The sequence below is a fragment of the Vipera ursinii genome (genome assembly GCF_947247035.1).
Source record: "Vipera ursinii genome assembly, chromosome: 1".
Taxonomy (NCBI): Eukaryota; Metazoa; Chordata; class Lepidosauria; order Squamata; family Viperidae; genus Vipera; species Vipera ursinii.
The window spans coordinates 97,271,643-97,287,268 of record NC_139512.1 but is presented as its reverse complement, the minus strand read 5'-3'; the positions used below and the strand labels follow the sequence as shown (position 1 = coordinate 97,287,268).

The window sequence follows — 15,626 nt, the reverse complement described above, 5'->3', positions numbered from 1 at the left end:
TGGTCCATGGCTCAGGTTGAGGACTCCTGCCTTAAGGAGTATACATAAAGTTGTATGCGTAATTTAAAGCAAGGTTAGGTTACAAAATAACAAAATACTGCAAAACCAAGATTTTTTTTAAAAAAAGCTCACATTCTTATTGCATTGATAGAGTTCCTAGAGGTCAATGAATATCCAGAGCATATTAAACGATTAGTAGAAAAAGAAAAGGAACTGGAAGAACAAGAAAAGAGGCAGCGTGAAATAGAACGCAATACTTGCAAGGTATGTTTTGGCACATCCCACCTCAAATGTTTGCTTTGAACAAAATGAACAGATGATTTTGTACATATTGATAGATGTATCAGAATCATTTGCATATTCTTACTTGGCACAGTGCCTACAAATTAATCCTAGGTTGTTTGTTTCTAGGAATCCATTGTTAACAGAAATTGATCGAAATTTTTACCCTCTGTTTGATAATGGATCAGTTAAGTTTGAATGATCTAAGCTTGATAAAACAGCAGCCAGGATCAAGTTACATACTTGTATATTTTCATACCCTTATGTTCCCAAACTTGGCTTTGTAATCTGGACTTTTACATGACATTCAAATTGATTTAAGGTTTCTAGCAAACTTAAGTTGAAAACCTAGCTTAAAGGTAGAGCAAGCTAGAGAAAACTGTTTATTAAACAAGGTTTATTCTAAACTGGGTGGAGAATATTAAGTTTCTGACTTTCAGCATTAGTCTGGTTATGATTATATGCTGCGTTGATATAACACAGCCAATAAATATTCTTTCGTATCATATTTCACTTGATATGAATTTAAAAATATTTTTTTTACACTTGGCTTACGTTCTTGATGTAGTTTTGAAATTTTGAAAATACGTACTTTTAGAATCTAGGTAAACTAACTTAATACATAGTCTTGGAATTTTGCTAACACTGTATTTCATTTCTTCATGACAATTTGAACAGAAACATGTTCATTGATATAATATTAGCTGTGAGATATAATTTGTTGTTTTTGAAAGAATCTTTGAAATGTAAAAGTATATAAGATGATTGTTTTCCAGATTTTTTTTCTTTTGTTGAATATCTCTTTTCTAACAAAAGCGTTCATGCACAGAACATTGTAATTCTTTTATTAAATTAGAACTATCAAGTACATTGAAAAATCGGTTTGACACTTTTTTCTGTTAATGGCAATTACAGATAAAATTATTCTGTATGCATCCTGTAAAACAAATAATGATGGAAAATAAACTGGAAGTTCATAAAGATAAGACTTTGAAGGAAGCTGTGGAGATGGCTTATAAGGTACAATGCTTTACAGGTTAATTGTTAAATTGATCAAGATCTCAAGAGCTACATGAAACTCAGTGTATACATCGGGTTCTTTTGATGCCATTTGTCTGCTAATTGTTGACTTTCTGTTTCCACTGGACAATAATTGGTTATTTGAGTCATGAGCCAAGTATAGGGCAGTTATAAAAATCATTAAATAAATATTTTTCAGTATTTAATCTTACTGTAGCTATTGTTAGTATTCTTTATTAATTGAAAGCCATAACAAACCCATTGTGGTGTAACAATTAAAGTATTGGATTAGTATTTGGACTCATAGAGGGAAAGGGGGATACAGCTATAACAAAATTATTACATTTGTGGCAATCGTGCCAAAGAATCTTGCCAGGTCATATATTAATGGACAATAAACATAATATTGGTATTATTTTTAGATTAGTGGGAATGTAGTTCTTGAGACTTTTTATTTTTGTTAACAAACATGACATGTCTGGAGAAGTTGAAATTAGAATGTTTTTCTTCAGTTTTGACTGAACACTTGAACAGCATTTCAATAACACTATTTTTCTCTTTTCTATGGGTTATAGATAATGGATTTAGAAGAGGCAGTTCCTTTGAATTGCTGCCGTCTTGTTAAATATGATGAGTTCCATGATTATCTGGAGCGATCCTATGAAGGAGAAGATGACACTGCAATGGGAATCTTGCTTGGTGGTGTTAAATCAACATACATGTTTGATCTTCTTCTGGAAACCAGGCAACCTGATCAGTCTTTCCAATGTTACAAACCTGGTGGTAAGTGACACTTTATAAAATTGTGATTTTATGTATGCACAAGAAAATTATTTTTGATAATCATACAGGGAGTGCAGAATTATTAGGCAAGTTGTATTTTTGAGGATTAATTTTATTATTGAACAACAACCATGTTCTCAATGAACCCAAAAAACTCATTAATATCAAAGCTGAATATTTTTGGAAGTAGTTTTTAGTTTGTTTTTAGTTATAGCTATTTTAGGGGGATATCTGTGTGTGCAGGTGACTATTACTGTGCATAATTATTAGGCAACTTAACAAAAAACAAATATATACCCATTTCAATTATTTATTTTTACCAGTGAAACCAATATAACATCTCAACATTCACAAATATACATTTCTGTCATTCAAAAACATAACAAAAACAAATCAGTGACCAATATAGCCACCTTTCTTTGCAAGGACACTCAAAAGCCTGCCATCCATGGATTCTGTCAGTGTTTTGATCTGTTCACCATCAACATTGCGTGCAGCAGCAACCACAGCCTCCCAGACACTGTTCAGAGAGGTGTACTGTTTTCTCTCCTTGTAAATCTCACATTTGATGATGGACCACAGGTTCTCAATGGGGTTCAGATCAGGTGAACAAGGAGGCCATGTCATTAGATTTCCTTCTTTTATACCCTTTCTTGCCAGCCACGCTGTGGAGTACTTGGACGCGTGTGATGGAGCATTGTCCTGCATGAAAATCATGTTTTTCTTGAAGGATGCAGACTTCTTCCTGTACCACTGCTTGAAGAAGGTGACTTCCAGAAACTGGCAGTAGGACTGGGAGTTGAGCTTGACTCCATCCTCAACCCGAAAAGGCCCCACAAGCTCATCTTTGATGATACCAGCCCAAACCAGTACTCCACCTCCACCTTGCTGGCATCTGAGTCGGACTGGAGCTCTCTGCCCTTTACCAATCCAGCCACGGGCCCATCCATCTGGCCCATCAAGACTCACTCTCATTTCATCAGTCCATAAAACCTTAGAAAAATCAGTCTTGAGATATTTCTTGGCCCAGTCTTGACGTTTCAGCTTGTGTGTCTTGTTCAGTGGTGGTCATCTTTCAGCCTTTCTTACCTTGGCCATGTCTCTGAGTATTGCACACCTTGTGCTTTTGGGCACTCCAGTGATGTTGCAGCTCTGAAATATGGCCAAACTGGTGGCAAGTGGCATCTTGGCAGCTGCACGCTTGACTTTTCTCAGTTCATGGGCAGTTATTTTGCGCCTTGGTTTCTCCACACGCTTCTTGCGACCCTGTTGACTATTTTGAATGAAACGCTTGATTGTTCGATGATCACGCTTCAGAAGCTTTGCAATTTTAAGAGTGCTGCATCCCTCTGCAAGATATCTCACTATTTTTGACTTTTCTGAGCCTGTCAAGTCCTTCTTTTGACCCATTTTGCCAAAGGAAAGGAAGTTGCCTAATAATTATGCACACCTGATACAGGGTGTTGATGTCATTAGACCACACCCCTTCTCATTACAGAGATGCACATCACCTAATATGCTTAATTGGTAGTAGGTTTTCGAGCCTATACAGCTTGGAGTAAGACAACATGCATAAAGAGGATGATGTGGTCAAAATACTCATTTGCCTAATAATTCTGCACTCCCTGTACATTATAGCACGTATCTTATTTAATTTAATTTAATTTAATTATTATATTTGTATACTTATAGTAAGTATATTATCTTTAAATTGAGTATTTATAAGGCAAGTATTCTTTTTAATCTTTTTTGCTGTTTGTTTGTTATATCTTCTTCATGAGTTATATTTATTATTTTGACAGAAGTCATGGTAAAGGTTCATGTTGTCGACCTAAAACAGGACACAGTGGCTCCTCCAGTTAGTGTCCGTGCTTATTTGAACCAGACAGTTACAGAGTTCAAGTATCTCATTTCAAAGGTAAATAATTTGCACCTTGTTCTTTTTTTCTCTCTCTTTAGTGTATTAAAAGCATTCATTTTATCTTGCTTCTCCTGTTACCTTAGGCTGTACATTTACCTGCTGAAACAATGCGTGTTGTTTTGGAACGTTGCTATAATGATTTGCGTCTTCTCGGTGTGGCCAACAAAACACTTAAAGCTGAAGGCTTTTTTAGGAGCAATAAAGTAAGATATTTATTCTCCTAGTTTTACTTTCAAAGTTTACTATATGTCAGACAGTAAGAGTTAATATAATTTATTTGTTCAATAGGAATTTCCTGATTTACAGATGTCACATTTTTTCTGTGTTTATGTGCTTAAATCCTTGTGTATTTATTCTGTTTTACATTTTAGGTATTCGTTGAAAGTTCAGATTCTCAAGATAGACAGCTGCCATTTACAGACTCTCAGTTATGGAAACTCCTAGACCGCCATGCAAATACAATCAGACTGTATGTTTCATTACCAGAACAGTCTCCTGGATCAGTGTTCAGGAGGACAATATTTCAAAAGGCGAGTGGAGATTCAGGCAATTTAGATGCAATTTGTGAAGCAGGGAAAGGATCTTTACTTAATACAAAATCTGTAGAAGCTATCCTAGAAGAGAGCACTGAAAAACTTAAAACCTTGTCCTTACAGCAGCAGCAGCAGGAAGGAGATAATGGTGACAGCAGCAGGAGCACAGAGGCCAGTGACTTTGAAACTATCGAATCACCTTCCAATGAGGCAGATTCATCAGCATCAACAGAAAACCAGGAACTTGAAAACCAAATTCAGGTGTCTGACACAGAAAATTTCCAGTCAGAAGAGCGGTCAGATTCCGATTTGAACAACGACAGGAGCACAAGTTCAGTGGACAGTGATATTCTTAGTTCCAGCCACAGCAGTGACACGTTATGCAATGTCGATAATGCCGCTATAACCTTGGCGAATGGACTTGACTCACACAGCATAACAAGCAGCAGGCGATCCAAAGCCAATGAAGGGAAAAAGGAAACATGGGATACGGCTGAAGAGGATTCTGGAACCGACAGTGAATATGACGAAAGTGGGAAAAGCAGGGCAGAAGCGCAGTTTATGTACTTCAAGGCAGAGCCCTACATCGCAGAAGAAGGTTCAGGAGAGGGGCAGAAATGTATGTATGAAATATGGTAACGTGCAAGGTATTTTTCTAGAAATGTAGATTGATTGTTTATTTATATTTATATATGTTGTATACATTCCCGCAAAATACATTTATATATGCAGGCTTGCTGTTTGTTTGCATGAAATGAAAGATGGTTCTAGATCAGGGCTTTTCAACCTTTTCACCCATTGTACCACTTTTAGCATATGGCAACATCTGAGTACCACCAGTCGCCTAGCAAGGTCAAAAACTTGATGAGGGGGGAAAAAAAGGGGAAAAAGTGATGAAGTACAGGTAGTCCTCGACTTACAACAGTTCACTTAGTGACTGTTCGAAGTTACAGTGGCACTGAAAAAAGTGTCCCCCAAGACATTGGCGGTGGGGTGGGGTGGGTGTTTGTTTTTTATTCCCCCCTCCATCTGCTGGGTGTTTGCAGCAGGCTTTGGTCACTTCACGTGACCCTGGGACACTGTGACTGTCATAAATATGAATCAGTTGCCAAGCATCTGAATGTAAATCACAAGACCCTGGAGTTGCTGCAACATTCCAGCTGATTGGCACTTCTTCTGGGCTCAGCAGAAGTGCCAGGATCAGCGCCAAGCTCCAGCTGGAGCCTGGCACTGATCCTGGCGCTTCCGCCGAGCCCTGACAGCCCTGCAGCTCCAGCCGTCTCTCGCTCAGGCTTGTGCGTTGCTGCCACTGGTTCAGCTCATTCCCCTCCCCCGCTACCACTTTTCTAGGATGGTCACATACCACCTGCCAGGTGCCCATGTACCACAGGTGGTACCCGTACCACTGGTTGAAAAGCCCTGTTCTAGATGTAGGTACTCCTCAATTTACCACCACAACTCGAACCGGAATTTAAGTTGTTAAGTGATGCAGTTATTAATTAAATAATGTGGATGTTAAGTGAATAATTTGTTTATTAAATGAATCATGCAGTCAGTAAACAAATCCTGCTTCCCCCACTGGGTTTACTTGTTGGAAGATGACTGGGAAGGTCAGGGATCATGATCACATGACCACAGGGTGCTGCAACCGTTGTACATGTGAGCTGGTTGCCAAACACACATGTGATCATATGACCACTTTGGGGAACTAAATGAAATGCAGAGTATAAATCAATAACCGTTAAGGCAAATTAACTCTTTGGCAATATATTTGTTGTGAGAGAAGATAGATTTTTGCCAATAAATTGTTAACAATTCCATTGTGCATCTGTAACACACCATGTGCAGTTGCTAAACATGATACTTTCTGAAAATGTATAACAGCATTGAGTATAAACTAATGTTAAGAAGAAGGCAGTTTCAAGATGCAATTTAACTAATGCATACTTTTAAAATTTACTTTTTCTTGGATGGACCTTCTTTTCAAAATATTAAGTAGTATAGCTTAGTAAATTATTGTTTATAATGTCACACATTCCCCAATCATCTGCTGTATAATTTCCTTATATGTGAAGTTACACAGAATACAGTGTTAATGGATATGATAAATGTCTCTGATCACTTGAAGTCTTATAACTTGAAAACAAGAAAAGGGAATATGTGTATCTATTAATTACACAAATGAAATGGTATTGGCGATTATATATGTGGCATTTTTCAAGTTATTTTTTTTCTTCGTTTAGGGTTGTTGATTCTTGTTGATAAAAGAATTACACTCTCTGCCTTCAAACAACTCTTGGAGCCATTTGTTGGAGTTCCATCTTCTCAGTTTAAGGTTTTTCGAATTTATGCCAGCAATCAAGAATTTGAGAGTGTCCGATTGAATGAAACTCTTTCATCCTTCTCAGATGATAACAAGGTTAGCAAAATATGCTATTGAATACTAGTGGAAAGCATTTAGAATGTAATGATTGGCCCAATTATTTTTCAAGGGAATGTTTTGTTGCATTAATTGCATTACTTGCATTAATATAAAAGATAGTATTTATCTTTTTAAAAATCTACCACCTGCAACTCAATATTTAATATTTTGTATACAAGGCAGTCCTCATTTAACAGCCACTTGTTCAGTGACTGTTCAAAGTCACAATGGTGCTGAACAAGGATACTTATGATGGGTCCTTTTAGTTGCAGCCATCATGGCATTCCCATGGTCATATGATTGTGATTTGGGCAGTCGGTAACTGGCTCACAATTACAACTGTTGCATTGTCCCACAGTCACATGATCACTATTTGTGATCCTCACTTCTAGCTTCTGACAAACAAATTCAATAGAGAAGCCAGCAAGAGGTTGCAAATAGCAATCATGTGATGATGGGACACTGAAACTTTGAAGGATTCACCTAACAACAGCAATTGGGATTGCCAGAACTGCTATTGTAAGTCTTTGCAAAGGTCCCAATCACCATTGGTAAGTGAGAACTACCTGTATATTTTTAAAATCTTCCCAGTGCACTGCAGTTACGGAATACTTACTGCAGAGTTTAAACTGTTCTTCATTATAATTGCATCATCGAAATTTGGATATGTAATAAAAAAGTCCCATATCCCATTTTAATGAGAGGCCAGTAGATGCTGCTTTCCTAATCCCTGCATTTTGAACTATCTTTTTTGAACTCTTCCATAGTCGTGCTGTTCAACTATTTGAACCTGGAGGTGTTTGTTGTTGTTTTTTTCATTTCTAGTCAAACCAAAATACTGTCTCACTGGTTTCTCACCCTATTACTCACCTTCTAATGGTTCTCTTGACACTGAAAACACTTTAGGAGAGTGTTGTCAAATTGTAGAGGGGTGGTGGGAAGGTGGTTAAAAGTAATCAATATTGTATGAATTTAGTTAACATTTGTCCTTGCCTGCATCTCATTCTTTTTCCTGTAAAGTTTTCGTCTTCATTCAAGAGTAATGCAATACTTTTATAGGAACAGAAGTGTATAAATGCTTATGCTGACAATTTCTGAGATGCTTATCCATAAAGACATCCAGTTTGCTCAAATTTGATCATTGAATTTTGAAGTGCATTACATTATTAGACACAAACATTTACTGATTGTTTAACTGCCAGCATTCTGTGGTAAGGATAAGAGACAGGTAATCTCTTGCAAGCTTTTTATTATTTTTTTTCTTTTTAATTTAAAGATAACGATTAGGTTTGGAAGAGCACTGAAGAAAGGGGAATACAGAGTCAAGGTTTTCCAACTTTTGGTGAATGATCCAGAGGTAAGTAAGATGTGAAACTCCTAAAACATCTTGAACAATGTAACTATTAAAAAGTGACCCTTCTGCATCCAGTATAGCCAATAGCTGAGAAGTAAGATTTAGCAAGGGATGCGGTGGCTCAGTGGGTTAGGACTCTGAGCTTGTCGATCAGAAGGTCGGCAGTTTGGCGGGTCGAATCCCGAGTGCCGCGTAACAGAGTGAGCACCTGTTACTCGTCCCAGCTTCTGCCAACCTAGCAGTTCGAAAGCACGTAAAAATGCAAGTAGAAAAATAGGGACCACTACGGTGGGAAGGTAACAGCGTTCCGTGCGCCTTTGGCGTCTAGTCAAGCCGGCCACATGACCACGGAGACGTCCTCGGACAAGCGCTGGCTCTTCGGCTTTGAAACGGAGATGAGCACCGGCCCCTAGAGTCGGAAACGACTAGCACGCATGTGCGGGGGAACCTTTACCTTTACCTTTAAGATTTAGCAAAAGCTCCACAGCTCCAATATGGGCATCATGTTGCTAGCAAGTTTTAGAAGCAGTTAACAAAATAGGTTCTCTGGGAAATATACTCTTATGCTCAAATGCACAATTTTTCCTATATGTATATGTATTGTTCTGATGGGACATGATTCTTTAAAGTAGCAGAAAACTGTTGTTTTAGTTGCCAAAGGAAACTTCTGACAACTGTACGAAAAGTAAGGGGCATCCCATTTTCATCTGATTTTTGTTAGCCTCATATGAGGAGGATATTCTGATATTCCGAAGTTCTCCCCACTTGCTTGTGAGGATATTTAAAGAATTCTGTGGGAGAAAATAGGAGTGGATGTTAATTAAAGCAATAATTGGAAAGCATTTTTAAGTTAAAAAAAGATGTATATGTCTGCATGAATTCAAACATAAAACTAGTTGGTAGAATAAAATGTTTGCAAAATAAATAATTATTTCTAACTAAGTGATCAGAATAAAATGTACGGTATTTTAAAGAAAGGAAGTTGCAGTTATTTGAATCAGAAGGCATCCAGACTATCAGGTTTTTTGATATTTGATTTAAATATCAGGTCATCCTTGTTAATATTTACCGGCTATACAAAATCATTGTTAAAGGACATCTGATCCACAGGAGTATTGAGCCTGTATTTTTGAGATTTGCTGTACATGGACACTTGAAAACTTCAACCTGTTACAGTCTGTTTCTGAGGACAGTTTAAGACTCTTTTTGATTACCTGGAAGCCTTACGTGGTTCAATACCTGGATATTTTAGAGGGCTCTAATATAAGGTATATTCGGTTCCTCAATCTGGCTAAATAGGGAGCATCTCTTGAAATGTGATGCCAAGCAATGCAGAGGTAGGTATTCTTGGTGGATGCTCTCTTCTTTTGAAACAGTTTACCACAAGAAAAGAATGCCTTCCCCCAGACTCGGCGCCTTTCAGAGATTAATGAAATAATTAAAAACGGTGTTTTCTAGAAGGCCTTTGATGATGCAATAACTAGAAAAATAGCCACACTAGGAATGGAATAGGAATAGGAATAGAGCTGGAAGGGACCTTGGAGGTCTTCTAGTCCAGCCCCCTGCTCAAGCAGGAGAACCTATACCATCTCAGACAAGTGACTTGTCTAGTCTCTTCTTAAAAATCTTCAGTGGTGGAGAGCCCACAATTTCTGGAGGTAAGCTGTTCCACTGGTTAATTGTCCTCACTTTCAGAAAGTTTCTCCTTAATATTATAGCTTCAGTTTTTAATGGTTTTTTATTATATTGTATGTTGTACTGATCTGGAATAAGGAGATTTACTAGTCAAATAAGTAGTCCACATTTACTTCTTTTTTGTGTCCTGATACATTGCATTCCTTTCCCCTTCAAACGCACATGGACACCACAAAATTCAGTGCTGCTTGCAGGCAAAAAATCTTTGATATATTTTGTGCAAAGAGAAAGCAGGGATACTCAGAATATAAAAGCTTTCTAACAGTTATCCATTTAAAATGTGTTTTCACAGCCCTGCAAGTTTCTTATAGATTCAGTTTTTGCTAAGGGAATGACCGTGCGGCAATCAAAAGAGGAGTTACTTCCTCAGCTCAGGGAGCAATGTGGGCTGAATTTGACTGTGGACAGGTAAACATTATTAAAATGAATCTCAAAATTCTTATTTTGACAATTGAAAAAGAGTTAAGAATTGTTGAGTTTACCATGTTTAAAAAAGAGTCATACATTTATTTTCTTTTGGTTTGTTGCCACAAGTAAATCATTGTAATCATGCTTTATTTTATTGATTTTGCTATGTTTGTATTTCATAACTGAAATGAGCCGGCATTTATTGACACTTTCTAATATGTACACATCGTAGTAATCCTTGCACCAAACTTTTAGTTTTGAACAACCAATAATTCCTTTGGGGTTTTTTTCCTTATAAAGTGAAGGAACGTGACTGAAAATTTTAATTTGTTGCTTTTAGCTCTGGCTTCTTAAGTTCTTCTGATAAAAACATACTTTATACCTATTTCAGGAAAACACTATCAAAATTAAATGTGGTTGTGACTAGGTTTTATACATTAGTTTATAAACATATATTAATACTTTTAACTACTGTTTTTTCAATAGATTCCGCCTAAGAAAAAAGACCTGGAAAAACCCAGGAACTGTGTTTCTGGATTATCATGTCTATGAAGAGGATATTAATATTTCAAGTAACTGGGAGGTTTTCCTAGAAATTCTTGAAGGTATCAATACTTCGAAATCAATTATTTTAATTAAGCTTTACAGTGTTTTTAAATTATATAAAAATTAACCATGTTGTCTTAAAAATACTTTTTTAAAAAAAAATTACAGTGCAATTCCATATACATGTAGTGAAAAATAAATCCAAAGCCTGATGACAAATGTTAGGGCTAGATTTAGTAAAGCAACAGAGTGTGTTTCTAAAATTTTATTGTAGCTCAGAATGTAAAGTTGAGAGGCTTTATGAAAGCACTTGGCTTCATGTAGAATGCCTTAAACTAAGGATATGAATTGAGTAAAAAATACAGCATTATCCAAGAACTAGATTTTAAGCATTATTTTCCATAAAACACCAATTAAGTTTTTCTAATTGCATTTTTGTTCTACAAATGTTTATTTTTTTTCTATATATTTAGTTTATACAATCACAATTAACCAGACATTTTTCCCTCTTAAAGAAAATGCTGTAAATAAACATTTAAGTAGCTCTTCCTGAAATATTATATTGAACACTCTTACGTTCCAAATGACTTTTAGGAGCAGAGCAAATGAAATCGATGTCACAACTTGCTGTTCTATCAAGAAGATGGAGGCCATCAGAGATGAAGCTAGATCCTTTTCAAGAAGTAGTTTTAGAGAGCAGCAGTGTTGATGAATTAAAAGAAAAGGTAAATTAACCTCATTTATATAAATATCCCTGCCTTACAGAATTCATAGTTAACTTTCTTTTGTGAAACTCTTAAAAGCTTCTAAACAGAGTCACAGTGATCATTAAAAGAACATTTTGGGGTTCAAACATTATGCTGTGCCATAGTGTAGCAAGAATTATACAATATGCAAAGCCAACTTTCCCGAACTTTGAGTAACATATATATATAATTCTCTAACCAGTGTAGCAACTTCTGAGAATTCTGGTATTTAAAGTCTGTTCATTTGCTATGCTGTGCCATAATGCAGTTTGATTTTGACTTATCCTCTACTATAAATTGATTCACATGTGGGTTATTCATAAACAATGATTAAACTATGTTCCAGCAGAATGTATGAACCAATTATCTTTGGTCATATAAAATATCTGCTTAATTTATTCCTGAAAAGATATGTTAGGTTTTTAGAGTACATCACTTCTACTTCACATAATTTAAGGAAGCAAGTCTAAATAAACATTTTTCCAGCTTAATTTTTCCCATGTTTTAAATTGCAATTCACAGCAGCCCTAGCGGGCAGTGCAAGTGGGAATTGTAGCCTAAATAGATGAAGAAATTCAGCTGAGGACTATGGCTTAGATAGCCATATGACAATGTCTCATTTCTATCTGTATTAGGTGTAATTAAAGATTTACCACGAATGAGTTCAAGAATGAACGATACAATTGCTATTGTTTATGAGAAAACAGTATGTTCCAAAGTGCTTTCAGTATATATTTTATTCAATATTCTACACTTTATTTATTTATTTATTTATTTATTTATTTATTTATTTATTTATTTATTTATTTATTTATTATTTAAATTTATATACTGCCCTATTCCTGTAGGACTCAGGGCGGTTTACAGGGAAATTAAAATACATAGTATACAAATTAAAATCAATTAAAACTATTAATTAAATTACAGTCCCTGAAGTTAAACTAAAACCCAATTAAATTAAATCAAAACCCCTCAGTCTGGGGTTTATTTGATTATAAAGAATTATATCTGTTACACTTTAGGCAGTAAAGTTAAATGTTCTACTTTAAAAGTACACTTCATAACCCATCCCCTGTTGAGTCATCCTTTTATAGACATTTCCTTACCTAAACAGCAATAGATTGACCTTGGGCAGGCAAAAAAGCAATGGGAACAGGAACAATTTCCAACTTCCTGCTGGCTTCCCCATTGATTTTGCTTTAGGGAAGCTGGCAGGGAATGTTGGAAATTACAATCACATGATTGCAGCTAATCATGATGACACTGCAGTAAGCACAGCTTTGTGAATAACATCAATGTGAAGATCCTTGAAATTTCAATTACATGGGAATAAATGGGTCCTGGATTTTGCACAAATTCTTTTAAGTCAGTGGATTTGAGATACCTTGATTAAAAAATGTTTGGGCTACTTGAGGATTACAAACAGACACGAGTTTTAGTAATATATAGATTATAATACCCAAGGTGGTAGGATGGCAAGAGCTAAATGACAGAATTTGAGCAAAAGAAGCAAAAGCTGTTATCTCAAATTGTTGGAACTCTTACTATGCTATATAAATTAGATAAATACAGTTCTGCTTACTTTTAAAACATTTCTTATAAAAATGTAAGTCAGAGTGAGAAGGATTTAAAGGCCATCTAGTTCAAGCCCTGTTCATTTCAGAATCTGCTAAAGCATCTACTACTTATTCTTTAAACATTTTATGTTTTGTTTGTTTGAATAATGTATATTTTTTTGTGTGTTTTGTTCCTTTTGCTTTTTTCTGTTATTTTAAAAGCATTAAAATAAGTATAAAAAGCATCTATCAAAGATGGCATCTAGCCTTTGTTTGGAGACTACTAGTTGAACTAAAAGTGATTTTTAAATTATATAAAAATAATAAAAATCTAGGAATCTGTATCAGTTGAGATACCAATTTTTGCACATAACCCAGAACATAAACTGGGAAACAACCAGCAAGAATATATGAAACTTCATATACCTTACCTTTTGGAAACAAACTCAATTTTTGATACATATTTTTACAGCTTAACGCAATAAGTGGAATCCCCTCAGAAAATATTGAATTTGCAAAGGTAAGTTATTTATTTCTTCAAGCTGCTGAAAGTGGTTCAGATTTCCTCTCAGCTGAGATTTGTTCAGAAAATGCTGATCAAATACTAATGGATATCCCCTTTTTCTGCTATAATACCTGAATCCTCTGAAGGGGATATTGGTGAATTTGGGCAGGGGAAGAGGAAAAGACATTGTCTTCTATCAATTTTCTCTCTTCCAAGTAGACTGAAAGTCCTTGTCTCTTTAAGTGGGTAAAAACACCCATCAATTGGCTAGTCCATTTGATTTAATTTTTAATTTCATATAGCATTAGTAAATGTAACCAAGACCTGGCTGATCACATACATCTCTTTGAAGTTCAAAACTGCACTCTTTTACAATACAGAAGCCTGACTGAACGGAGAAGTGACAAATTGGCTTCTAGGAGGACTGAGGGAGATTGAGGAATGGATTTGTTACACTTAACTGAAAAATGTAATCAAGTCATGTATTTGAGAAATGATTGATTTGGAAATAAGAGACATGAAAAACAGTGTTGATTATGATCATATCACACTTACATTTTGAGTACATATAATTGTGTTGGGCCATAACGTATATAGGTATGATTATTGTATGCCACCAAGAATTGCCATTAGTGAGATAGGTGACCATATAAATCAAATAAATAGGTATATATGCACATTTTACTAAGATGCTCTGTTTTCCTTTCTAGGGTAGAGGGACATTTCCATGCGAGATCTCCGTTCTAGAGATACATCAAGATTTGGACTGGAATCCGAAGGTTTCCACACTGAATGTATGGCCTCTCTACATCTGTGATGATGGAGCAGTGATATTTTATAGGTATATCCTTTTAGGTCATTACCTCCTATATATTGAAAAACCCTGCATAAATTTCCAATATGAAAAAACTAATTGTAGAAAAGTGCTTTAAATAAATCAGGAATGAGAAATGTCTCGGGAAGAAACCATATATTGTACATTTTCTGACTGCATAAGTTTTGATTCTCTATTGTCAGAATTTTGCATTTCAGCTGCTTACTTAGATAAACAGAGCATAAACATTTCACTCTTTAGGAGTGAAAATTTTAAGAATAAAACATTTTACTCTTAATGTTTTCAAGATTCTTGTAGCTGTAGGCTAGCACAATCTAAAGTAATTTAGGTTTTATGCCTGCCAGTAGATTTGAAGCTAAACAAAGTAATACAGAAATAATGTTTAATATAAATTTAATCAGTATGCAAGAGATGTATGTGCCTGACTGCAAGGTCCTAGTAAATGCTATACTCTCAGAGAAGGGATTTTTAACAAGCCCCTCATAGCTTTTACTGGACAGGAAGACTCAGCTCAGTGCAGATGATCTCAAAGGTATCCAGGGTCTGACCCTTGGGAGGGTTTTCAAGGCGATGACCAGCTTCTCTAATTCACCCAGAAGCAGATTGTCAGCCAAGGTGGCTCCTGTTGTACTGGTGCCACATGGGCCAATCTAGGGTGGCCATTAATTATCCTAGGTACCATATGCAGTACCAGCTGAAGCTTCCAAATAGTATTGAGCAGAGTCCTACTGAATAATATATTGCAACAGGCCAGCCACAATGTGATGGGGGGCACTGGAAATTGTGTACAATGTTCCCCGCTGCAGCAATAGTACTTTAGATATAATTATACAAAGGCCCTACTAGCCATGGCCTCCATACGCTGTTCAAGCAGGAGCTGTGAATCCTAGAAAACCTCCAGGTTATAAGCCTGCTGTACTAAAATAATTTTAAAAGCTGCCTATATTTTTACAAATATGTGCACATTATTATATAGCATTTGTGGGATCAACCACTTTACATTATTGACAGGAATAATGT

At 35.9% G+C, this 15,626-nt stretch overlaps 1 protein-coding gene across 5 annotated transcripts in view; it reads left to right on the top strand.

Annotated features, from left to right (window-relative positions):
• The window catches only part of USP47 (ubiquitin specific peptidase 47), a 65,912-nt gene that overhangs the window by 48,561 nt on the left and 1,725 nt on the right, over positions 1–15,626 (top strand). For 3 of the 5 annotated variants that reach the window (XM_083355783.1, XM_083355782.1, XM_083355781.1), the window contains 13 exons: positions 152–264; positions 1,198–1,302; positions 1,878–2,085; positions 3,888–4,003; positions 4,090–4,209; positions 4,378–5,158; positions 6,783–6,958; positions 8,238–8,318; positions 10,303–10,418; positions 10,905–11,023; positions 11,559–11,689; positions 13,739–13,786; positions 14,482–14,612. In XM_083355783.1, the coding sequence (XP_083211909.1) occupies positions 152–264; positions 1,198–1,302; positions 1,878–2,085; positions 3,888–4,003; positions 4,090–4,209; positions 4,378–5,158; positions 6,783–6,958; positions 8,238–8,318; positions 10,303–10,418; positions 10,905–11,023; positions 11,559–11,689; positions 13,739–13,786; positions 14,482–14,612 (2,245 nt within the window). The remainder of the gene's footprint in view (positions 1–151; positions 265–1,197; positions 1,303–1,877; positions 2,086–3,887; positions 4,004–4,089; positions 4,210–4,377; positions 5,159–6,782; positions 6,959–8,237; positions 8,319–10,302; positions 10,419–10,904; positions 11,024–11,558; positions 11,690–13,738; positions 13,787–14,481; positions 14,613–15,626) is intronic. The other 2 variants (XM_083355785.1, XM_083355784.1) reach the window with 2 other exon arrangements.